Source organism: Rutilus rutilus, assembly GCF_951802725.1.
Source record: "Rutilus rutilus genome assembly, chromosome: 21".
NCBI classification, from domain to species: domain Eukaryota; kingdom Metazoa; phylum Chordata; class Actinopteri; order Cypriniformes; family Leuciscidae; genus Rutilus; species Rutilus rutilus.
Window position 1 is genome coordinate 26,312,327 of NC_140226.1, and position 25,295 is coordinate 26,337,621.

The following is a 25,295-nucleotide window of genomic DNA, read 5'->3' on the forward strand; positions in this document are numbered from 1 at the left end:
CTCTGCTGCATATAATAGCACCAATTAATAAAAAAAGAACAATATATTGACCCGCGTCCTGTTTTCTATCACGTTTGTGATTACATAAGATGAACGCAAATGCACCAGGGTTCAAATCAAGTGAGTGTGAAACCAGACCAACGCTGCAAGGGGCATCTGAAACAAACGCACTCGTATTCGGACCGTGACAAACATGCCCAGTGTGAAAGCCCGCTTAGGGTGTGTTCACACTTGGCATGTACGGTTTGATTAAAACGACCCCTGGTGCGATTGCTCTGTTGGTGTGGTTCATTTATATAAGTGTGAACGTTACCATCCGAACCCTGGAGTGCACCAAACAATCGGACCAAGACAGCTGAAAAGATGGGTCTCGGTCCGCTTCCAAACAAACTCTGGTGCAGTTAGAATGAAAGATGAACACAACATGGATCAAAGACATCTAAACAAAGCAAAAACAGGACATGATGTCATAAGATGCGACCCTAAAAAGGGCAGAATGCTCAAGCTGTTTTTTCACGTCATAAGTTGTGCATAAAAACTCGGTAGAAGCGAGTCTGTTGCATGGGCACCAGCTCAGAAAACATGGCCAAAAAAATAAATAACTGCTGTATGATTCAGACATCAAATTTGACCAGTAAGAGTCAAACTCGGGTACATGTATCTTTAAAGCGAATTAATAATGTAGAAAGACGCTCACCTCAATAATTCATGGGAATGTAATAGATCACTGATAGTATATAAAGGGAGGTTAGGCACTGCTTTGAGCCCTTCAGTTAAACAGGAAGACATGCACAATCACTTCAAAGCACTCAAATGGTAATCAATATCATGGCAATAAGTGATACTAAACCTAGAGCAATTAAGCTATCTGTGGCACTACCAGTCAGGTTTAACAATGATAAAGAGCCTTGGCAAAGATTCCTGGCAAAGAGGAAAGAAAAACAAGACACTGATTCTTATGCTGTTTCTCTAAGCTCTGAACCTCAAACTGAATACTGAATCACAGTATTACAGTATTAGAATTACAATAAAACGCACCCTATTCAGATGCATTTCAGAAAAAAAGGACATTTTTGCATTTCTTTTATGCATCTTGGCATGAAACAGGCTAATAAAAAAAGCATCAACAAACAATTATATAGCATCTGTACTATGCTACATTTTTCAAGAACCACAACACAAAATGTTTACGTCAGATGCTATATAATTGTTTGTTGATGCTTTTTTATTTGCCTATTTCAGGCAAAGATGAAATTATGAACATTATGAATCTGATCATGGAATTACCAAAGTACAATGTCCAAACGTAATACGATGTAACTTTTTGGAAGTTTTTTTTGTGTGTGTGTGTGTATGTGTGCAGATTTTATTTAAAATTAGTACACTACTTGTAAACAGAATTAACAAATGCAACATGCAGAGAGAAAAGCCTACCAAACTAAAAAGTCTAAAGTGCAGAATGGCTAAACAAATTCAATTAGTCTTTCAGTTTTTTCCCCCCTCTTCTTCTTTTAAGGCCTTTCACAATTTTATAACAAAAATATAAAGAAGATCCCTAGGACACGTCCACACTGTAAAATAAATGCCTTTTATTTGCTGAGCTACACATTTTAAATGATTAAATGATACACCCTACAGCAAAACTGTCTCAATTGTGCTTATGTTTTATGATACAGCAGCTGTTCCATTAACAAAGCAGGAGGTAAACAAAACTTGTTCCATTTGATGACATGTCACAGCTCCACTTGGGCCTCAAATTTGGTTTCTAAGCAACCTACTGCTCAACAGAGCACAACTTCGCCAAAGGCAAGCAGAACGGCTTTGAGGAGGGACATTAAACTCCTCTGACAACTCCTGTGGCAGTGTTGAATGCTGTTCTTTTGAGACTGCCAGTAAGAGGCTTGACACATTACTTCTACAAAAGGAGCGATTTGGATCTCAATCTCCCATAACCCTCATATGAACTTTAGGGACCAGTTATGGAGTAAGCAACCAGTTCTGGATTTCCAAACCTACTGGAGAGTTATGTCTGCAATGATACCAGCCAGAATATGGGCACTTCATCACCTTCTCACACAGATTGGAGAGCAGCTCCAGCACAGTTGCGTCATGTTTTAATGGGCATCATAAATAGGTAGATAGCTAATGAGTGGCAGAAGTCAGAGTTTTTCTGCAGAGCATCAATGATAATGAACAGACACTCAATAAACAGAAATCACACACACATAATTACAGAATCACTACACTATTATTGTGGCCAAAAGAATTCATGATAACAAGAATATCCCATATCCAAATAAAAACAAAAAAATGTATGCTACCAGTCAAATTCATCTTTAATTCGATACAACAGTACCGTTTTCGATATCACTGGGAAAACTGCCATATAGATATTTTAATTATTGGGTAATTTTGTTGCAATATCTTACAGGCCACACAGGGAGGCATTATTTGAAATTCTGAACTAAATTTACAAAACAATCAGTAATAAAATAAGAACAAAAACCAAATTGCAAACGACAGCATAGATAAATACACGAATATAGAAACAAATAATAAACGATTTAAGTTTATCAGGTGAACTAAATTTGGTACTAGCGAACTTTTTGAGAGGCAGCTTTATACGCGCTACACTTATATATAGATCAGTGGTGCACACACTTCTGGTGTGAGCGCGTAACCTGCGGGAATGGGTAAAATGTATGCGCACTACCCACAACCCCACTCCGAAATTCATACCCTGTCAACACCAACACTTTTCAACCGGAGCAAATTAGATGTGTGAGAAAGAGGAGGCAGGTGTGTCTGTGTCAGTTCGCCACTGGAGAGAAGAGAGATGGTATCGTTGTATAGATACTGCAGAAAAGGAGTATTGAATCGTCTCAGATATTTCAGTATTAATACGTATTGAAATATAAATATTTCTGACAACACAAGTGGAGAGGTAAAGAGAGAGTTTGTAACCATAACTGTGCAAAGTGACAAAAAAAAAGTGTCTTTTTTTACAGAATCCAAAACACACATGGGGGAGCAAAGCAGAGAGTATCGCTTTCGACTGTCATCTTCGACAACATAATTTTGTGCGACAGAAGTAGCTTTTTCCATTTTATGATGGAATGTTGGAGCATCAATCAGATAGTTATAGTTACTGCGCTGGATTATTTACGATATTATTGCATATAGTATTAACATGATATAAATGGATTTGTGTAATATAATTTTTTAATAAAAGCAGTAGAGTGCGACAACTATTTTTTTGTAATCAAAAAACGGCAGATGGAGTGGCACAAAATTACAAAAAAACAGCAGTAAGTAGCATCTGTCGACACGTGCACACAAAGCAACAACGGGCAGACAGAATGCAAGAATGCAAGACATGTGAACAGCCTCTAATATTTTGTCTTGTTTTCATTATTAGCGAAACTTAAAAAGAATACGAAAAAAATGACATATCGTTACAGCAGAAGATTCAGATTGACAAAGTAAGGTCTAACCATGCCTGTTAAAAAACAATGTTGCAAACAAGTAAAAAGTTATTTATAGTTATTAGCCAATAACACGTTGTCAAGATATTGCAGCACTAAAAGAAACTTTGAGAAAAAGAAGAAGTCAAAGGTAATGATGATTATGCAGAAATCTACTTCATGGAGGAAAAGAACAAGCTTGTCAAGTCGGACCAGCCAAACTTGCATGTGGCACCTGTCGTTTCCCATGGGAATCTACTCCGTAATTCATTTCGCATCTGTGTTGCTCTCTAGCACCTCCAATGCAAATATAGCAGTCTGCCAGCAGATGCCTCCTCATCTCTGCTCCTGGGCTGAATGCATTTCTTCCTGATTTACTGATTCACTTGGCAATCCATCTCTAAAATAGGTCCCAGCAAGTCAGCAAATTCAACTTTACTTGCAGGCAGAGATAAGAGGCTAGTGTGCCAGAAGTGTTCCCAAGATAAGTCACATTTCCTCCAGAGCTTTGCTCGAGCTAACCTCTTAGAGACAAGTTCCCATGTTCAGTATAATTCATGATATAGCCCGCCATATTAATTTCTATTCGGTCTTTAAATGTATAATTTATAGTCAATCACGTTAGTATTGCTAAACAAAACAAGGAGCTCATGCAAATTTAATGAAGGACTGCATATAAAAAAAACTCTTGTTTCGTTTTTTCCTTTCTCCAGGCTATTCTGTACAACGAGGACAGTGGGGGGGAAAAAAACACAACAAAAGGCCTCCTTCCACACAAAGCCAATATTATGCTAAGCAGTAAACTAGTCCAATTGTTTAATTTTTTTAAAGATGGGTTGTGCTTGTCCTTGAAAGTCATCATTATGCTAAGGTAGTTATGCAAGTTATTAATATTATTATGAATTATTATTATATTAGTCATGTAAGGAGGTTTCCAGGGCATTGATATGTGATTGGTAAGATGTTTTGGGTGGTATTTAGCATTTTTGCTATGCTTGGTGGTGGCTTACCATCCAAAAAGGGTTCACTCCCAAGTTTCTATGATATGGCTCAGATCCCTCCTTTAATGCAAGTCTAAGGGATTTTTTTTTTTCCCGGCAGATTTATCATCCACCAAGTCTGAACACTGCTTGGTATTATTCATTCAAGTTCCTCACATCAGAAGAGCATTCACATTTTGATTTCAGAAAGCATGTCTTCATCTCAGTTGCCCAGATTTAAGAGAGGTCTACAATTTCACTAAGTAAATGTTTATTTTAAACTACAAATTAGATTATCCAAATTAAGAGTATGCGGTTCATTGGCTCTGTATAAAGGCCCAAAATAAAGACAGACGGAAGCAGGTTGCCTTCTAAATTTCATCCACAAGGAGGAACATAGAGAGACTGAGAACAGAGAGCAGCCGAGGCGGGAACCGACTGTCTGCTCTAGTTGAACATCAAACACGGCTTTTCCAGCCAGACTCAGTTGAGAAGAGAAAGAGAAAGAGAAAGAGAAAGAGAAAGAGAAAGAGAAAGAGAAAGAGAAACTTAATGCATCAGCAACCAGTGGACGCTTTAATTTCTTATACGTCCATGGAAGCAGAGGAGCTATCAGATTCAAAAAGGTAAACAAGTACAAAGGAAGTTTCATGTAGTTACGTCGAAACTTCCAAATTCCCTCATGTTTTATGTCCAGGAATGTAATTATACAACTGCAAAAACTGCTGCATTTGGAGCGATCTGCTCAAACTGAGCATCAGAATGGGGAAAAAATGTGATTTAACTTTGAACGTAGCATTGTCTGAGTATTTCAGAAACTGCTTTTCTACTGGGATTTTCACGTACAACTGTCTCTACGGTTTACAGGGAATAGTCAGAAAAAGAGAAAATACCCAATAAGTGGCAGTTCTGTGGGTGAAAATGCATTGTTGATGCCAGAGGTCAGAGGAGAAAGACCAGATCGGTTCAGCTGATAGAAAGGCAACAGTGACTCAAATAACTAGCCTACTCTACAACCGAGGTCTGCAGAAGAGCATCTCTAAATCCACAACACGTCAAACCTTGAAGCAGAAGGACTACAGCAGCTGAACACACACCAGGTGCCACTCCTGTCAGCTAAGAATAGGAACAATTCGCATGGGTGTGGGGGATAGTTTCTTAGCACTTTTTGGCCATCGTTTACAGCACAGCTGCTGACCGTGTTCAACCCTTTATGACCACAGCATACCCATCCTCTGATGGCTACTTCAAGCCGGATATCGCACAATGTCACAAAGCTCAAATCATCACAAACTGGTTTCCTGAACATGACAATGAGTTCACTATAACTCAAATGGCTTTCACAGTCACCAGATCTCAATCCATTAAAGAACCTTTCGGATGTGGTGGAACGAGAGATTCACATCATGGATGTGCAGCCGACAAATCTGCAGCAACTGCGTGATGCCAATATGCCATCATATCAATATGGACCAAAATCTCTGAGGAATGTTTCCAGCACCTTGCTGAATCTATGCCACAAAGAATTAAGGCAGTTCTGAAGGCAAAAGGGGGTCAAATCTGGTACTAGCAAGGTGTACCTAATAAAGTGGCCGGTGAGTGTACTGTATATGTGCTGTAGAAGCCAAAAGTCAGTATGATTTCAGCTTATTTAAAAATAAATACAAGCATAGGTGAGCATATAAGAGACTCTTTTCAAAAACATTTTAAATCCCTTTAGAGAAATTTAATGGGGAAAATACTTCCAGACCCCAGGCTGATAAAATAGTGCGTGGACAATGCTCTAAAATGAAAAATAAGCAACAGGGAGCATCTCAGACACACACATGCTGTAATGTCCATTGTCCTCCTGTATATAAACCTATAGCTGTAGAATCTAGACCGAAAAGGAGCTTCAATTGATTTCAAACACTTCACCAGACACAAAAGACTCCTGTCACTGGCAGCAGGCTTCGGCTACGTCCCTTTATGTTGATCCAACGATCACAGCTTCCTTGGTCAGCTATAAATAACCCACCATTCAAGCATGCCTTGCATGACAAGCGGCTGCTGTTCACCCTGCCTCAAACAGAATACAAAACTAGCCGAACAGCTAGCCAATACAAAACTCTCACCCTACCTTATGGACAGGACACAACTGTCTAGAAAGAGGGGATTATTAAAAAAGTGCCTCTGAGATTTCAACTGAGTCAATTTCAACACCTCATTTTGGAAGCCAAAAAGTACAAATGAGAAAAACATCCACCATTAACATTAATGAAATGAGGAAAATGCAGCAAGAGGAACAAGACCACATTTGTTGAGACACATGCAGTATGACTTGTCAGTTCTCCAATGTGAGTAGCAGCTGATGAGAGTGCACTTATAGCTACTAGACACATGTAATGTGTGACCAAAAACCCCAAACTATTAGGTGTAAATGAGGCTGACATGGAAGACTAGAAATGGGACTTTGAAATATATTTTTAGAAAATCACTTTTAAATTGACCAATAAATAGACACTGTTCATGTTAAAGTATGTAGTTAAGTGTATTGATAAATAAATTAATAAAATACATTTTAATTGTAAAATTAATACAGTAAAAGCATTTACAAATAGAGTGGTTTGTTCATGTTAAAGTGGTGCAGGGATGATGTCAAAACCCTAGACTGCTGCCTTCACGTGGATTATCATGAATACTAGTTTAATTGGACATGAACTCAAGTCAAAATTTAAATGCAATGAGCTCGTAAATCACGACTTCAGAAATGGGAAGTAGGAAATACATGAAATTTCCTACTTCCCATGAAGTAAAGTAAAGAAAATCCCATGAGTTGGCGGGTGAGGGATTTTCCAATTCAATCGAGTTAGACGTTTTACCAGCAGAGTTAAAAAAAGGCATTCAAATCTGAGAAATGAAGGCAAAGCCAAACAGACCAGTAATGGGATATAAATAAAAACCAGAACATATGGATTAGAGTGGCTGAACAAGAATGACACCTGTCACGCTCAGGTCCAATAGAGACCAATAGAGGCCATGCGAGACCGGTGGGGTCTACAAACCACCTTACACTGTATAAGTGCCTGTGATGTGCAAAAAAAAAATTTATTTTACTGATGTATTTTATGTCAGAGTAAAACTTGAGGTTGTGTTAACCACAGACATTATTTCAGGCATTTATCAAAAAATCCATTGCCTTCAAAATTGCTAACTCATTTCTGGGTTTTAGGACTCATTCCCGCGGCACTCTATTGTCTCGGTTTCTTTCTTTCTTACTCAGCTCAGATATCAGCTCTCCCTTTTGAAATGACCATTAATTCCTCCATATACCAGTTTTCTTCAATGCTGTCTGCAATTCTACAATTCACCTGGGACAAAGAGCATCTGCTGGAGAAGACTATGGCACGCTGATTCTGACAATTCTCTATGTGTACTTTCAACAGTTGGACTTCAACCAAGCTTTTTCCCCCATCTCATAATGAGCCTACAAAAGGAAAATGATTAAACGTAATCAGGTGTTTTTTTTTGCAAGAACCGCTAAATCAGATCCCGCATCCAGAAATGGGCACGCTGTCAATCCCACCTTACAAGCTGTAATGACTTACAATCAGTCTCTGAAAGTTCTGGTTGCTAGGACACATCACTGCCACAGAGGCTGGCAATGAGACTGACAACAAGTCACAAAGAAAGAAAGCGACAAAAATTGGATCAATTTCCTTTTCATATCAGCCATGAGTCATGACACGCAAAAGTCCAAAATAACAAAATAACCTGAGCATTGTCAGCGACAGATACCATCTGGAAGAAGGCAAAAGATGCCGTCTGCTCTTAAAAAAATACAGAAAATTGCTTCATGAAGGTCTGTTAGCATTACTTGACTTAACATTTGGGGTGTTTAGACCAAATTCTTAGAAGAAAAGGTTCAACATAGAACCTTAAAGGGTTCTGTCAGGCGCTTATAGAACCTTTTAGCCCAGGGGTTCATTTTGTGGATTTTGTTTTAATTCATTTTTAATTGTAATTTAATTTTATGAATTAAACCGCTCGTATACGTTATCACAAGAAAAAATAAAATAACCCATTAAACAAAACTATTATGCAATCGTTTAAGACATTTCTCAGTATATAGAATGAAAAAAACACCATAGACATACATTGAAAACTGGATTTTCACCACAGGGGGACTTTAAAAATGAACGGGGGAGATCGAAAATAAGAGAAACATTTAGAGCTCAGGAGCATTTTCATCATTGTACTACCTCGCACACACACACGTTAATGACAAACAAACTATTTTGAGTATTACAGCAAGCTTTCTTTCTTTCTTTTTTTTTTTTACAAAGATTAACTTTATCCTCAGATCAATGATTTTCAAAACTAAATACAAACCCTGTCCTAATTGTAAGAAAACAAGTTGACAAAAAGATTGAATCCAACATTTGGTGATGATATAGCATAATGAGAGATTTATAAGCTATTTTTGAAGCCAGTTATTTTTGACGGGGAACATCAAAGGTGTTACAGGGTTTTCAACACAGCGTTAGAGTTAAGACAGAACGTAGCAAGTAGGTCAAAAGCTCTCTGTAAAGTAAAGCATAATTGTATAAGATGGCGTTTAACTTCAATGATCCAATAGCTGCCTTCAAATTCATAAGCAGAAGTTGTATTGAAACAGTGAATTTATCCTGTTAAGGTTGATTCAAAGTTTGCTTCACTTAACTTATGGTACAAAGAAGTTTCCAATAAAATATAACACTTAACCATTGTGGCAAGCAGGGCGGGGCCGAGAGCAGTGGGAACGGAGCGAGGCCTCGATTTTCTCACATGAGGAGCTACGGAAGGATAAAAGGAGGAATGACGACAGTGAAGGATCAGAGAGGACCAGGTCTGGACTATTTATGTTGCGTTTTATTATGTTTATACACAGTAGTCGTTCGTGAGGGGCTGCCGCTTTACTTTCATTTTGTGTTTGTATATTTTATGATATTAAAGTTACGTTGAAACGTTTGCCGGTTCCCGCCTCCTTCTTCCCTGAACCTTTAACACTGCTACTACAACCATGAACTAACATAATAAGTAACAATCTGCACCGTTGTCGCCAAGCGATTGGTCTATAATTTTAAAAACTAAATAATTACAGGATTGAGATTCTCTGCAGACTTGTACTGCCGCAGTGAAACATTATCATCACTAAACAAATGCCTTAAAAGGATTTTAAGGCAGTCATTACTCATACAACAAAAACTTGAGAACTATAAACCATCCAATCATTCCTGTTCTTGTTGAACAAGCAGATTCATTGTCTTTGGTCACTCTGGACGACGTCCCTGTTGGCTACAGTGAAGTTATTTAGGACAGCCTTTCCTGTAAACACAGCTCAAATGTTACGTTAACATACTCTGAAATTTACACAATCTATGTGTAAAAATTCAAATTAATTACAGATGTACTGATAGAACCACTGGGTACCAAAAAGAAAATTCTGAATAATAAACAATATTTTGTGTTCCACAGAATGCAGGTTTGGAACAACAGTAGGTCTGAATTATTTTGGGTGAATTCTCTGCTGAACAAAAACAAATCACAGAAGAGAAATCCAGAACTTGCATGCTATTGCAAAGTGCAAGAGCTGTAATTATCTCCCTCTTATGCAAGTCGTCATATATGGTTGATGAAATCAGCAGTATTGACAGTAAAATAAATGGCTCTGTCTCTTAGCGACTGATTTTAATGACAGGCCCTGGAAGTGCTACGAAAGGAGGGAACCAGAGTCGGCCAGATGAAAGGCTTGGTACATAAAAGTTCTCACACCCACACCACATCGGAGAAATTACATCAAACACTTGTAGATTCCTGACAGGTACTGAGATTAAATAGTTTGTGTAATTGCTAGGGTTATTTCGAACCAGTTCTATTAAACACACACACACACACACACACACATCTTGGGTTGTCAGGTTTTATGGGGACTCTCCATAGACATAATGATTTTTATCCTGTACAAACTGTATATTCTATCCCTTAACAATAACCCTACCGCTAAACCTACCCATCACAGAAAACTTTCTGCATCTTTACATTTTCAAAAAAACATTACCTAGTATGATTTATTTTTCTCATGGGGACCAAAAATGTCCAAGAATTTCGGATATTGTCATCTTTGTGGGGACATTTTGTTGGGTAAGCCTGAACCACACAAACACACACAAATTATTTTTTACAGTCTGAATCTGCAACCAAATTCAGCATTATTCAGTGTTTTGACTATTGTTTATTGTATTTCTTCTGTTTTTGATGCATTTATGTTTATTGTTGATTGTAAAGCACTTTAAGCTTGGTAAAAGCGCTTTATAAATATATATTTTTTTAATTGATTTATAAAATTATAAAATTATTTTAACTATTTCAATGATTTATAATAGTTTTAGTTAACAATAACAACACTGCAGCCAATCCAACCCCAGTGATAATGGTGCAGGGTAACTGGGTAAGTGGTCTAACTGTGAAAAAAAAAAAAAACTGCATTAATTAAGTACAACACTCCCATAAGCAGACCTCTAGCAGAGGCAACTGGTCCCAGGAGAGTGCCCATTTAGAGAGAGAAAGAGTGGTATATCCCTCCTGTGAGAAATCAGAGACGCGCCTAATCCTCCTGCTGTGCTGAGCGACAAGAGACATTGCTTCCTTATTACATTCCACTACAAAACATATACATCAACAGGTAGTGAAGAGAAACCAGTAAGATTTCTGGTGTAAATTCATCTAAAAGTTGCGCCACTTTTGCGCACGATATGACATTGAGTCTTAACCAGGTGCAAAAAGTGTTGAAATAGCACTGCAGTTTTTTTTAACTGCAAACACACCTCTTTCTATGTAAATTAGGCTCATATAGACATCTTATCAAAAACTTCTTTACTATTTGACTTGCTGAAAGTGTGCATCTGCCTGTACATGTATGCATTTATAAAACACAATCTACCTTATTCAGAGAGCAGCGCCATGACAGGGTGAGTCATAGGAGGATAGACTGTGTTTTCAGTGGCATCCGCTGTAAAAAGCTGTATAGAGCTCCTAAATCACTTATAATTTTGCACAGCTAATATTGTCTGGGTGTTTTTGTCTACTGAAATTCCTTGGCAAGAACAATCCAAAAACACATTAAATAAAAGTGCAACCCACTGAAGAGATCTAAGTCTATCCCTCACAGCCTCACTTTAATTCCCGATAAAAAATAAAGATGGCGGGAACCAATCAGCTTTGCCCTATAGATAACGATATGATTATGAACAGGTGAGTTAAAGGACATATTAGCCTGCGCCATCTAGAGTTTCATGCCAGAACTTTGTATTTATAATGATACAAAATATTTATTTTTCACATAATTTTTTTCACATAAAAAAAGAATCTTGAAAATCAATTATCACAATGTCCACAAAAGTATAGGCAGCACATCTTTTTTTAACATTGATGATAAAAATGTTTCTTGAACACCAAATCAGCATATTATTTCTGAAGGATCATGTGACACTGAAGACTGAAGTAATGATGCTGAAAATGCAGCTTAATAGCTTAGTAATATTTTGAAATGGTATCAAATTTTAAATAAGTTTTCTATTTTAATATAATTTAAAATGTAATGTAGCCTATACCATTTCAAAATATTACTGTTACCAAGTTACTAATGTTACTGTTACTAATATTAAGCTGTTACCAAGGCTATTTTAACAATAACGGTCTCAAATTATACAGTCATGTTACCAAAATGTTGAGCGCAGCCTAGGAACCCACATCTTACGTAACCACAAACAGATCTACATAACTTCACCCCAGTGTTGGCTAAAGCTCAGGAGGTAGTAATCCTGACAGCTCTGACTGAATTATTGATTCCTGTCACATTATAGGGTTTGTAGGCTGACGCCTGCCAAAATCTCATTCAAAAAAGCTGGTGAAGAAAGCATGCCAACGACAGAGCAAAGGGCTCTAGAGCTGCAGTCAACCAAATGCACTAAGAGATCAAAAACCACCTTGTTTGCTTGGATTTCCACCCTTGATTTATCTTGACTATAGGTTAATGTTGGAGGAATATTGTCATTAACACTCTAGCTGCTGGGTCCCACACCCAAAAAAAGATATTTAACATATCTAAAAAGTTGTAAAGAGGTTGAACAGGTGGGCGTGCATGCAATAACGTGCACACTCCAGAATGCCTGCATTTCTTGACTCATTCTTGCCTGGACTTGCATTACGAGTTGGGCGGTGGCAGCTAAAGAGGTCAAAGTTGTTGAAAAGTACAATATGTGTGCAATGGTGTCGATATATAGCAAAAGTAATGTAAAATCTGAACACAGAAGTGAATGGCAGAGCTGACACTGATAAAGGTCTTGCCATCCATGTCTGGTCATGAAAATATCCTGGAAATATCTGCATCATCAGCTATGTGAACTCTAATTCCGTATTAACATTGATACAATTTGGCTTTCAACTAGATGCACTTCAGAATAGTACTTCTTTTCACTTACTGTCATGCATGGCAGCCGCAATTTTAACTGCTAATTTGATGAATATTTTATAGTGTAACAGAGCAGATTGTGAACAGAGGCTGTATAACTATTTGTTAGTGGAGGGATATGAAAAAACGATGACTTAACCTGAGGCATATGACTTATCCAGAGGCATTATTAATAATGTATCCATACAAGAAAGCTATAATAGGCAGATGATTCCGGCAAACACAGAACACATCTGCTGAAAGGTGCTTGGTAATGTATATATCCAATCAGTATGTCAATAGACAATAAACAATTTGTTTTGTTTTGTAATATAGTTCTATGGAATAGGTGCCGTGCCATCGAAAAAGTCAAAACTTGAGGGAACGAGCGAGTTAATGAATCCTTTTAGTGTGATTCAAAAGATTCGAGTCACTTGGATGAATCAAAGTCCCCGTTATTTAGATTGTAAATAGAATGTAGGCTAGTACCAGATGATAGCTATGAAAAGAAAAACCTTTGGTCTTTTATAAAACATATACACATTTAGAACTAAGTTACTTAAAATACAATGGCCTTTGATCTTACATAGCCTACAAGCAAACGAAATCTGAACAAAATAACATGGAAAATAATGGGGAACCGAAACATCTCTCGTCTCGCTCCCTTCCCTAGAGTGTTCTTTTGCTTCATTACTTCATGTTACAACTGGCTGTATTTAGGACATCTGTAAATATAATCTCTTCTTTTGCAGAACGTCGCTCTAGCACAGGCGAAATCGTGACTATGGCGCTGTTTCGAAACATATCGAGCTGCCTACATAGACATCATCATGGGGTTCATGAGTGCTCGCATGCATGATGTTAGACTTCTCTGAAAGCGCCTAGCTATATGCCTATAAATCCCTTTTTAAAACAGATAACATATTTGGCTTAGCAACGTGTGTTGCTAAACCAAAAATGTTATCTGTGTGACTCACTAGTCAACAACATTTTGAGAAAAATACAGGGAAAAAAAGAAGGGAAACGGGCGTTATGAAACACGCGAATGTAAGGCTTGTTATGTTGTAAGTTACTCTAAAATATCGTACTAAAACGCTCTTATATCATGCAGTTGTCGGTGGCAGACGTGCGCATCAAATGTGCTGGATTTACAGCAAACGACTCCACACTAGCTAGCGCTCTTTGCTAGGCAAAATGTCAAAAGCGAAACATAAATCCCAGTTAAAGTGACAGTTTACCTGGTCCACTGGCAGATCAATAATCTTACTAATTGGCTGCAGCAGTGTAGAGCCTGTGCAAGACGTAGAAGTGGCCATGATTCAGTCCAGCTCCACTCCCTTACAGTCAGATCGCCCAAAACACTGTCCGTCCTCTTTCTCTCCTTCTCTTCCTCTCTTTATGGTGGATGGGTGTTGGGAATGCTGTTTTAGGTGTTGCTCTCGCGGACTGTCAGCGCTGTAGCACCGCCTGAACATCAACACAAAGCCCGTGTAGGCGGACTGACTCGCCCAACCCCTCCATTACATCAAACTACTGCTGCTCAATTACACACACACACACGCACACATACACACAGCTCAAAAGAACTTAACTGCCACTCCCTCTCATTCATCCCTCTCATTTGCCACAGCAGTACACTCATATTAATTGAATATGATTTTTTTTAAGACATAACTTAAAATTTTTTAATTAACATGCATATGAGACTCCAGACAAATCATGAGGGGGTCGCCCCCTCATGGCCGCGGCCATGTTGACATCACATGACCAGCTGTGTCATGCAATTGAGTTTATAATTATTTTACAATTGAGTTAGTGCTTTACGAATCAATAATCAAGTATTCAAAAATAAATGTAACAAATTAGTTACTGAATACAAGGATACATCATGAATGAAAAAAAGCTTTCTCAGTAACACTTTAAAATAACTTAACATCAACAAACATTAAGACAGCTAAATATTTCTCGTATATTAGGCTACTTACCGAAATGTCATAAAACTATGTATATTTTGGACACGGATCCCCTGCAATACATATGAGAAAATTGGATTTGCATGATTAATATTGGAACAGAACTAGTAATTACATGCCTGACTTCTGTGACCTTAAAAATTAGACCAAGAACCAAGATTTGACCAATATGATGTCTATTATAAATGTTCTTTTTGTGCAGTAAGAATTACAACAAAGTCATGAGGACCAGACTTTTTTTCCTGAAAAAATATTTTTAGTGCATCACGCCATAGAGCTGTTATGGGAATTCCAAAAAACTCCTGTTGATCCAGTCTTTGAGTTCATTGGTGTCTGTCTTTATAAACAATGACCCCTCAAGTTCAAACAAGATGCTTCTGCTCAGTTCATCAAAAATCTTCACACATTGTGCTTTTGCTCACGTCTCTTTAGCCTCAATAAACTCCCAATTACTGCTTATTAATAGTTAGTACGGTATTTTTTAAGTTATTGGGTAGAATTAAGAGATGTAGAATATGGTCATGCAGAATAAAGCATTAATATGTTCTTTATAAGTTTTAATAAACAGCCAATATCCTAACAATATGCATGCTAACAAGCAACAAGAGAGAATTGGACCCTAAACCAAAGTGTTACCATGTATTGTATTCAGAGCACAATGGTCAAATTGTTTTGTTTGTAGGTAGTACTTTTCGTATCAGTTATTTTATTATATGCTCAGCATCAACACTAATAAGTGGACTTGAATGAGGAGAAGCACTCGAGTGCGGTAGTCAGAGAGTGCCATCTACTGGTCATGTTAGAATGTGAAAATCAAATAAATATCCTTCACTTCAGTTTGTCATTTATTAAGAATTTAACTTGTTTTTAATTAACAAATTTGTTAGACAAAAACGTCTTTATAAAAATGTCAGTGAGATATTGTTTATTAAGCAGGGTCTGGCAGCAGACTTGTTTATTTGCAACCTGTTTCATTCTTGCCAACAGCATAAATAAGATATCTACAGTTCTACATAATAAATAACCTATAAAAAATAACCATTGCCAAATGTGTTGCTAAGTTTTCACATTCACATACGTTTGCTTTTAGTAATTTAGGCATTTCAAGCGGGTGCTGTTTGTGAATGAAAACAAAGGCAGATATTTTTTTCAAAGCAGCGTTTACATAATAGCCTACTGTGATTCAGGTGATTTGATTTCATACAGTTTAATGTGCAAATGGAAACTATAACTTGTAATGTTCAGTCACTATTAAAATTAAATGCAAATGTCACAGTCTGACAGCGCGTGTCCATTTTAGAGTTCCAGGATGTTCAAAGATTAGCTAAACCACTCGACAAAAGTCGTATTGTAACAACACCTGCTCGTTTGGCTTTTTTACTATGTATAGCTCAGTGGAATTCATGTTAACACACATTTCAGTAACATTGGTGGGTCAGCATATTACTTCAAGGTTAGTACAAGGCTTTGCTGCTCTGCTGAACACCTGCTAGCGCAACTGCAGACATATCCAGCCTGAGTGGTCGAAAGACTCGTTATTCATTGTGTCTCAGTGTCTGGAAGCACATGTTAAGCTCACACGACACACACAGCTCGGGTTTAGCAACAGTACAGTAAAGAACAGGGTTGAAACTATATTTCTGCTTAATTGTTTAGGCCAGGGGTCACGAAACTCGGTCCTGGAGGGCCTGTCCTGCAGAGCTCCATCGCACCTGCTTGAAAGTGTCTAGTATGCCTAGCGAGACCTTAGCGGGTTCAGGTGTTTAATTGGGGTTGGAGCTAAACTCTGCAGGACAGCGGCCCTCCAGGACCGAGTTTGGTGACCCCTGGTTTCGGCTAATATTTTTTTAAATACAACCATCTCGCCAATTAACCTATTTTGTTAATTTATTTTTATACAGTTATGCTCATACTAGTCTTTATAAAGGCAGTGTCAAGGTTTTAAATGTTTAACTTAATAAAATGTTTCATGTGGAACTGGTGTCAAGTCAATATTAATTTAATATGTTTGAATCAACCTCTCATTCCAGTATGCAGTAACTTGGGAACAAACAGACAGAGAAGAATCACTTTCATACACTGACTCATTGGAGTAAATGGTCTAATTTTGCAGAAAAAAAGAACAACTTAATTTTACATAAATACAGGTAAGTGGTATAATTCATAAATATTGTTTTTGTTCAGTTTAAAAATAAAAAAGCCAGTTATTCAGGATCTGTACCTGCTGAAGAGTTCCTTTTTACCCCACTAAACAAGTTATCAGCATTTTTCTCCATGATGCTTTTCATTAATTATTTGAGGAACATTCATTGAGTTGCAAACAATTAATGAAACCATTTAAAGTCGGCATAAAATGAAAGTTTCAAGATTGTGTTAAGTCTTTTCTTTCCAATTGTGATGTACATATCAGAGAGAAATGGCTTCTCGACTCGAACAAGAAAATGTAGGGCAGGACTTGATTTTGGCAATTGGGAATTGATTGGATGGTTGTGGTTGGAATTGAGTAACAGGTTGTCTCGCCCTTGCGCCAGTAAACACCATCAGAGAAGAGATGTCGCTGTAGGAGGGAGAAGTTGTTATTTTGATTCAATCTTTTTTTATATGTATGTGCACGGATAAATCATTTATAATAAATACTGAAATATTCCATTAAAATTTCATGGTGACTTTTACTTGACCCATATCATGCAACAAATAAGCAAAAGGAGAGAGACCGAGTAGCAGTTCTTGCATTTTATTTGACAGAATACTAATATAACTAGTTGGTCCGATCCAATAAAGATACAAAAAGTTCAACTATATACATAAAAACTAAGAAAATAGAATGGATATAGAAAAAAGATGCAGTTCAAAAACACATTATACAAATCTGAGCTTTATAAAGTCTACAATGTAAGAAGTTACTATATAGAGAAAAAAGCACTTCAGTGGAGCGAGTGCACAGCTTTTAGTCAACCGCCTGTTGTCAAGACACAACAATGCACTTATTTTTCCTCGTGCTTTTCAGTGTGCCATTTTCTGAAGCAGTTCCTCGTAGGCACAAAGCACAAAGCTACACTGCATTTTGAACAGTACACAGGTGTCTTTACTTTGAGACCTGAAAGTTTGCAAAAGACACAGACTCTCCTCCCACTTGTGGCATCTGACCCGTAATACTCTGGCCAGCATGGCTCATTCTTTGAGTTGACCTCAGTTGTGGGCGGCTCTGGGTCACATGGTGTGGATGTCTTGGGGGCAGGTGATGAGTTGGACAGTGTACCAATCCTTACCAGCTCAGACACAAGTGTCTCTCTATATTCCTTCTGGGTGAGAGGGCTCTTATTCTGAGATTTGGACAGTTGCTGATGGAGAATATAACTGTTCACCACGGCGATATCGATGAAATGAAAAAAAAAGGTCTTGTACCATTTTCTGGTTTTGTGTAGGACATTGTAGTACCCAATTAGAGCATCCGAAACGTCCACACCTCCCATATATTTATTGTAGTCCTTCGTTGCTGCTGGAATTGGGATCTCCCTAATTTCCCACTCATTCTTGGGATTCCTAACACGCCTGGTGATGGTAGCACCATCATATGCCTTGTGCATCGTAGAACACATTGAAACCACCTTTGAGTCCATCCACCTCACAAAGAGGAGCTTACCTTTCCGAAGCCAGCGCATGGATCCCTTTTGGGCTCTGAGGCTGAGTTCATTGGTCATTGTTCTAGGAAAGCCCTGTTGGTGGGAACGTATCGTGCCGCACGCAAGTGTCTTTTTATCCAGCAAGTCCAATAAAAGGCCTGGGCTTGTGTAGAAGTTGTCCATATAAACCTGGTAGCCTTTGCCAAGAAGAGGCAGATCCAGGAGGCGTATCACAGAATCGTAACTCAGTCCTTTACCTGTGGCCAGCGAAGATTTACCTTCATAAACAAAGAAGTTCCATGTGTAGGCACAGGCAGAATCAGCAAGAACAAAGAGTTTGTAACCCCACTTGGTAGGCTTGTCCTTCATGTACTGCTTGAAGCTGATTCTCGCTCTAGTGGCCACCATCCTCTCATCCACCGACAGCTGTCTGTTTGGATGGAAGTACGTTTTGCACGCATTGACGATGTCAGTGTAAAGTGGCTTGATTTTGAAAAGTCTGTCATGGTCACGAGTCCCTTTTTTCAGTGCATTCGCTCGATCCTCCTTAAGATCGCAAAGATGCAGATTCCAAGTGATGGCATTAAATCTGCACCTGGACATCACCGATTTTGGAAAAGGTAAAGAGTAAATGTCTTTTCTGGACCAGTAGTCTAAAATATTTTTTCCGCTGAGAAGCCCCATGTAAATAACCAGCGCAATAAACGAATACATTTCATGTGCTTTCAAAGGCACCCAAGGGAATTTTTTACCATCTTCAGACATCCTCATTTTCCCATAACTATTTGTGTTTGTCACAATGGTGTCTATCACAGAGGTTGAGAAGAAAAGCTGAAATAGTTGTAAGGGGGAATACATTCTGTCCATGACGACCTGAGGTCCTGGGGTTCGCTTTGGTAAAAAATGGGGTAGCACTGGAGCTTCATCCTCCACGCTGATGTCATTCCAAGTGTCTGTGTCACTCTCCACTGACCTGCCACTTGCAGACCTTTTTCTCACCCGTGGAGAACGAGACCTTCCTTTGGAAGTTGACCGTGGACCTGAAGAATCACCACCACAAGATGTGGGGGTTCTGGGGGTGCGAGGTGTGCTGGTGGGGGATATAAAGAGAAGCCGTTGTTTTTTGGGGCTTGGCTCACTTTCTGGTTCCCATTCTTCTTCACTTGAGTCTAAACTGTAACAAACACAAAATGATCAATGGGCATGCGCAATACACGATGCTTGCATATCGAACATGTGCACAATGTAATTTACATGGACATATGCACAAAATCAAGCAAAAATTCAAAGGAACACGCAAAAGATGCAAAATGCACAATGCAATTCACGCAAGCAACATATGCACAAATGTGCGGGACAATTCATCTATGCACGGAACAACAGATTTATAAACAAAATGCACCGAGCAGATACACAGTTGATAAGAAACACAAATGCGTGAATCAGGTCACAATGTGTACGTACTCCTCAAAATCAGTTTCCTCTTCTTCGTCGCTATCGGCCTCCCTCAAAGGCTCCTCGTCGCAAAATTCGTTGTCCCTTACACGACCGAGCTCTTCCAAAGCAGAATTCACACCAAAACGCAGCTTTCGGGCAGCTCTATCCTTTCTAGAAGCCATTGTGTCCACAGACAAGTGCGGGCAACGAAAGAATGTAGATCAATTCTGTTCAGCGTGCTAAACACGTATGAGACATGTGCATTTGCAGAGCCGCAGAGCGAAACGTGACCTGCAGCGCTAGCCTAGTCGGTCCACCAGCAGCTGCAGACCGGAACTCACGAAGGCGCGAACCCACTACCAGTACTTCCTCCACTAACCTCCCTACAACCATACAAAATACACCCTGACTAATGGCAAAGCCCTGTCCACCACTAACCATAACCTCACTGAGACTATATACAAGACTTATAAGTCTATAAAAAGCACAAAGTTGGGCGACACGGTCTGACCAATCAGAATCAAATATTCCAAATAAATTTAAAAATATTCAATTCAATTCAATTCAAATTTATTTGTATAGCGCTTTTCACAATACATATTGTTTCAAAGCAGCTTTACAGAAAGTGCATTTCAGAAATGTACTATATATATTAATTAATTAATAAAATAATAAATAAATGTTATTAGCACTAAAACACAAAAAGAAAAAAAAAAGGTATAAAAAGTCAACATTATGACACAGGTCATATTTATGAGATAAAAAGGTCATGATTAATTATGAAATAAAAGTTTAATATATGACATAAAACAGTAGTGAGATAAAAAAAATGCAATATTTTGAGGAAAAAAGTGTCAAAATTAGCCTATAAGATAAAACATAAAAAGGTAAGAAATAAAAGTCAAAATTATGAGATAATTATTACATAATTATTACATTAAAATACAAGTGTAATAAAAAATGTGTATATATATTTTTACAGTGATGTGTTACAGACATATCCAAAATCACATGTGACTATGTTGAACTGAGAAAAGTAATAAAAAATTGTTTTTAAAAAAACATGTTAACACATTGTTAAGATAATACATAGGCTACAGCGACAAAAACATGTGCGGCAGGTAGAGTTCACAATAATGATAGCTGTTGTCCCTGGTCCAAGGCCTATAGTTTTTATGTCATAGTTTTAACTTTTAATCTCATGTTTGTGACTTAGATGTTAATTTTTTTTTTTTACCTCATAATCATTACTATCTCATTATTTCGAATTAGTTTTTTTTTTTTTTTTTTGTGGCGGAAATGGGCTTTCATATTAACTATAAAGAGTATGTCTGTTTTTTATTGTATTTCTATAATTATTTTGTAACTTATTTTTGTCATTGTACAGCATGGGTCAACTGTTGTTGTTTTTAATTGTGCTTTATGAATAAATAGAGTAGACATTGAAATTGTAAATATGGAACAGAGTAAAGTACATCACATATAGCCTCCTGATGTAGCCCCATGTAAGCAGACTGAACTGTAATACATTGCAGCCTCTGCAGATGTTATACATTCCTAAAGTAAACCTCCTCAATAAGAAACCATTTATTCTAAGAGACACCAGTAGAGGTCATGAATCAACCCCTGCATGCTTTCACTCTTCATTATGAGCTCTGAGTGGAGAGCATATTAACATTCAGAAGAGAGCCTGCTGTGCAAAACGGGAATTAGAGATAAAACTGGCTCATCACATGAATTATTTTACAATATTCATATATTAACAGGTTACAGGAGTTAATTTGATTGGTTTCGATGTCAGTGGGGTCATCAGGTCATCAATGTGTTCAAATATCCACAATACATAAACCAAAAGCACATTAATCTATTATTGTCTTTAATGTCACATTTCCACAGTAGTCTAAACTTAAACTGTAGGAGGCATACATATATGAATAGTGTTTCCTCTTTTTAGCCTGAAGCGACTGCAGTCTTTTGTTAGGATGCAAATGCACATATCTCGCTAAAGGGTTAGCTTTTACAAATAGCAATAGATCGCCATAATAGAGCAATAGAGCAAATAAATAGTCTTTATTTCACGCTGTGCTTGTTTGTACTACTTTAAGGTGTAACTGTCTGAAAAGACATGCTCACATAGATTTTTAAAGAGTTATAATGACTGTTAAAGGACTCTTTAATAATGCATTTAAGACAGAATGCAAAAAGTACAGCACATTTCTGCAGAAAATTAAACCAAAGCACTGTTCTGCGAATGTTGCTTAGTATTTAATGTTCTGATCAGTTAAAAATCTCTTTAGATTGTCCTTTAGAGTCTATTAAATGTGTGTTACTGACAAACAATTTTGTGAATTATTTATGTTGAAAGATAATATACTCTGATTAATTATTCTCCATATAAAAAATTCTCCAAATATAAAATACCAGCTCAATATCTCTTGCACTGGAGAACAAAAACTACTTTATCTGATAATCAATGCGAATTCAACTGCTCATAGTAAAGACTGGCTCATTACAGGCCTCAGCAATTACAGAATTATCATTTTAATTAGTCTTTTGTTTCAGAGGCAGGGGAGGGTGAAGCTTATATTGGAAGAGGTATGGCAACTAATAATTATAATAATGGCACTAAAAGTACTCTTATTCCACAAGCTAATACATTTATATCCAGGAAGGAGGATAGGGTTTCTTTCTTGAAGCACAAAAGATAGGCTACATCTAAAATATTTTGAAATTATTATAGGCCTATAATTACACATCATTAGCATAAATTATAATATCATTCACAAACGCATTTGGCCTACAACAATACTTTATCCCAGCAGCACTCTATTATTGGGCACCTTCAAAAGTGGGCATAAAGATTATTAGTCAGTAAGAACTTCAGTTTCAGTCTATATGACTTTTGAACTACTCATAATGGACTATTTTTATGAATTGTTTTGTCCTTGTTGGAGTTTGGGATTTAAAATCAACAGTACTCTTTCGTTGTATGGGAAAGCTGCCTAAAACATTTGTAACAAAAACATTTAAAATAATAATTTGTAAGAAACAACAAAAAAACAAAACAAAAACATTTAAAAAATAATAATAATTCCGTGGTGAGCATGAGTAAATAAAGTCAGAATTTTATTGTTGGGCGAACTATAGCTTTAAAAACTTAAAAGTAAAAAAAATAATAAAAAAAACACTTGTAAAAAAAAATCCTTGGCTTCAGAGAGACATTAAATGTCAATTTCTTTTATTTACACGCTTAAAAATGTCCTTCTCCACCTTAAGAGAGGCGCTCACGATCCTAAAGGCGATCTACAATCAGGCCACGCCCTGCGTCAGTTACGATTGGCTGAAAGCTGGTAGCTCTGGTTCCTCATTGGTCACTCCTTTCCCATTGAATCTCCTCCACCTTTACTTTGTCAATTTCTGCGCTTTCATTGAATTGCGTTGCAAGAGCTGCATCGACCCAAAGCCTGCAGCAATCTCAGCACGACAACGTACACTACAGTCCCCTAACAGATGAGGACTACATCACCAGACTGGTTTATTATCAAACGGGTGGACCAAATTCGCACTTTCTTTCACTGGTGGAAGAAGTGAGAACCCTCACCGTGGGAGAGAGATTTCCCGTCGTAGAAGCGTCACTTCTCTGTAGTTGGCTAATGATTTTTATTAATTCCCAACTTGTCTTTAATCCACCGAGGACAAAACACAGCGATGATAAGACTTCAGGACGCTCATGAGAGTTTTATTTCGTCACTGTATCTCTGAATTTCGACATTAAGTGCACCACAACCGGTCATTAAAAGGATTAAAACCGACATTTGTGGGTTTTGCGAAAGGAAATACAATGCCGGACCAGATCACAGTGGCGGAGTTTGTGGCGGAGACCAATGAAGATTATAAATCGCCCACCGCCTCAAACTTCACCACTAGAATGACTCACTGCAGGAATACTGTAGCCGCACTGGAGGAGGTGAGACTCATAACTTTAATTAACCTGCTATTTTGCTATTGTTAAAACCTTGCTGGGTGTTTTGCTCACTTGCAAGACCTCTAGAGTCAGATATTGCCACCCCCCCCTCATTCTTAGAGTAACTAAATGAGTTACTGAGGAGGCAAATCCTTTGTTGATGCCTCACCCATCAGACAACTGCTGTATTGCATTGTCTTATGCTGATGATTAGATTTAATAAACAGTTAGTTTATTCACTGCATATTTAGATAAATGCACTGGCTGAAATACATACATTGAGTGGGTTAGAATTTATATGGAAGAAAAATAATAGTTGATCAGCACCTGTTACAATTAACGGCCCGGTTTCACAGACAGGGCTTAGATTAAGCCAGGATTAGGCCTTAGTTTAATGAGGGCATTTAAATAGCTTTTATAAATGTGTCTTAGAAACATTACTGGTGTGCATCTTGAGACAAAACAACAGCCCTGACATATTTTTATATATGTCAATGCATGTTGCTTTCAGTTAAAACAGCTCAAACTTGCATTTTAGTCTGGGACCAGGCTCCAGCAATTCACTATCTCTTGTCCATCAAAGCTGATTTCTAGTTGGTCTAAGAGCTGGTGCATGATGGGCATCTGGTTGACCAGCTACAATGTTTCAAAACCCACCTTCACATCCTTAAAGATGATCCAAGTTAGGACATGATAATGACCAGCTTAAAAAAAAAAAAAAGATAATACACCAGACTACAGTTTAATCTGCTTTACAGTGTTCTCACAGCCTGGTCAAGATCCAAGTCTCCGAAACTGGCGAAGCAGGTGTTCAGGTAGTGTGATGATAAGGTAGGCTAGTCTACCATGCCTGAACCCCTCTAAATCCAGCCATCAGTTGGGACGACCATATAAGACCAGGCTCCAAAACACATCTTCCAGTTTTAACTGGATTTTCTGACAGGGAATATGAACGTGGTGCATCTAAAGTGTGTCTATATTGTATAAAAACATCTCATAAGTGAGTGAAGCCTCGCCCTGACCAGATATAAATAGCCTCTCTCAACTCCATGGGCTCTGCTGCTTTTGTGTTGTGTTGAATGGAGACAGCTTCCTGTGGGATATCTATCATCGCAGCTCCAGATTATAACCGTCATTGATGCTGCAGGCTCTATAGACTTGTTATTGAGTATACAGATAACGATAATGTAGTTTGTCAAGATGTTACGCTATCTTAGAAAGAGTCATCGCAGTATCTATGTGACTGTCACTGATAATAGCAAGGTGAGTTTAATGTCAGTTTATTGCTAATGTATTTCACTGGTTATAACTTAAATCGGCTTTTTAATAAAAATGACATTGGGTTAAATGATTCCTGTTGTTTTAAGGTAATTCTTCAAGTGGG

At 37.8% G+C, this 25,295-nt stretch overlaps 3 protein-coding genes across 8 annotated transcripts in view; 1 reads left to right on the top strand and 2 right to left on the bottom strand.

Annotated features, from left to right (window-relative positions):
* mboat2a (membrane bound O-acyltransferase domain containing 2a) overlaps positions 1-14,489 on the bottom strand; it is a 56,294-nt gene extending 41,805 nt beyond the window's left edge. Inside the window, exon 1 of the mRNA XM_084392555.1 lies at positions 14,153-14,489. Within this exon, the coding sequence (XP_084248681.1) occupies positions 14,153-14,230 (78 nt within the window). The 5' untranslated portion in view covers positions 14,231-14,489. The remainder of the gene's footprint in view (positions 1-14,152) is intronic.
* Positions 14,490-17,606: 3,117 nt separating this feature from the next.
* LOC311280504 (piggyBac transposable element-derived protein 4-like) lies at positions 17,607-20,397 on the bottom strand. Its single transcript, XM_084392685.1, has 2 exons — positions 19,975-20,397; positions 17,607-19,684 (listed from the first exon to the last, which is right to left on the bottom strand). The coding sequence occupies exons 1-2, from the start codon at positions 20,127-20,129 to the stop codon at positions 17,872-17,874; spliced, it is 1,968 nt and encodes a 655-aa protein (XP_084248811.1). The 5' UTR covers positions 20,130-20,397; the 3' UTR covers positions 17,607-17,871.
* A 2,971-nt stretch (positions 20,398-23,368) lies between these two features.
* The window catches only part of asap2a (ArfGAP with SH3 domain, ankyrin repeat and PH domain 2a), a 58,311-nt gene continuing 56,384 nt past the window's right edge, over positions 23,369-25,295 (top strand). For all 6 annotated transcript variants that reach the window (XM_084392963.1, XM_084392965.1, XM_084392966.1 and 3 more), the window contains exon 1: positions 23,369-23,914. In XM_084392963.1, the coding sequence (XP_084249089.1) occupies positions 23,789-23,914 (126 nt within the window). In that variant the 5' untranslated portion in view covers positions 23,369-23,788. The remainder of the gene's footprint in view (positions 23,915-25,295) is intronic.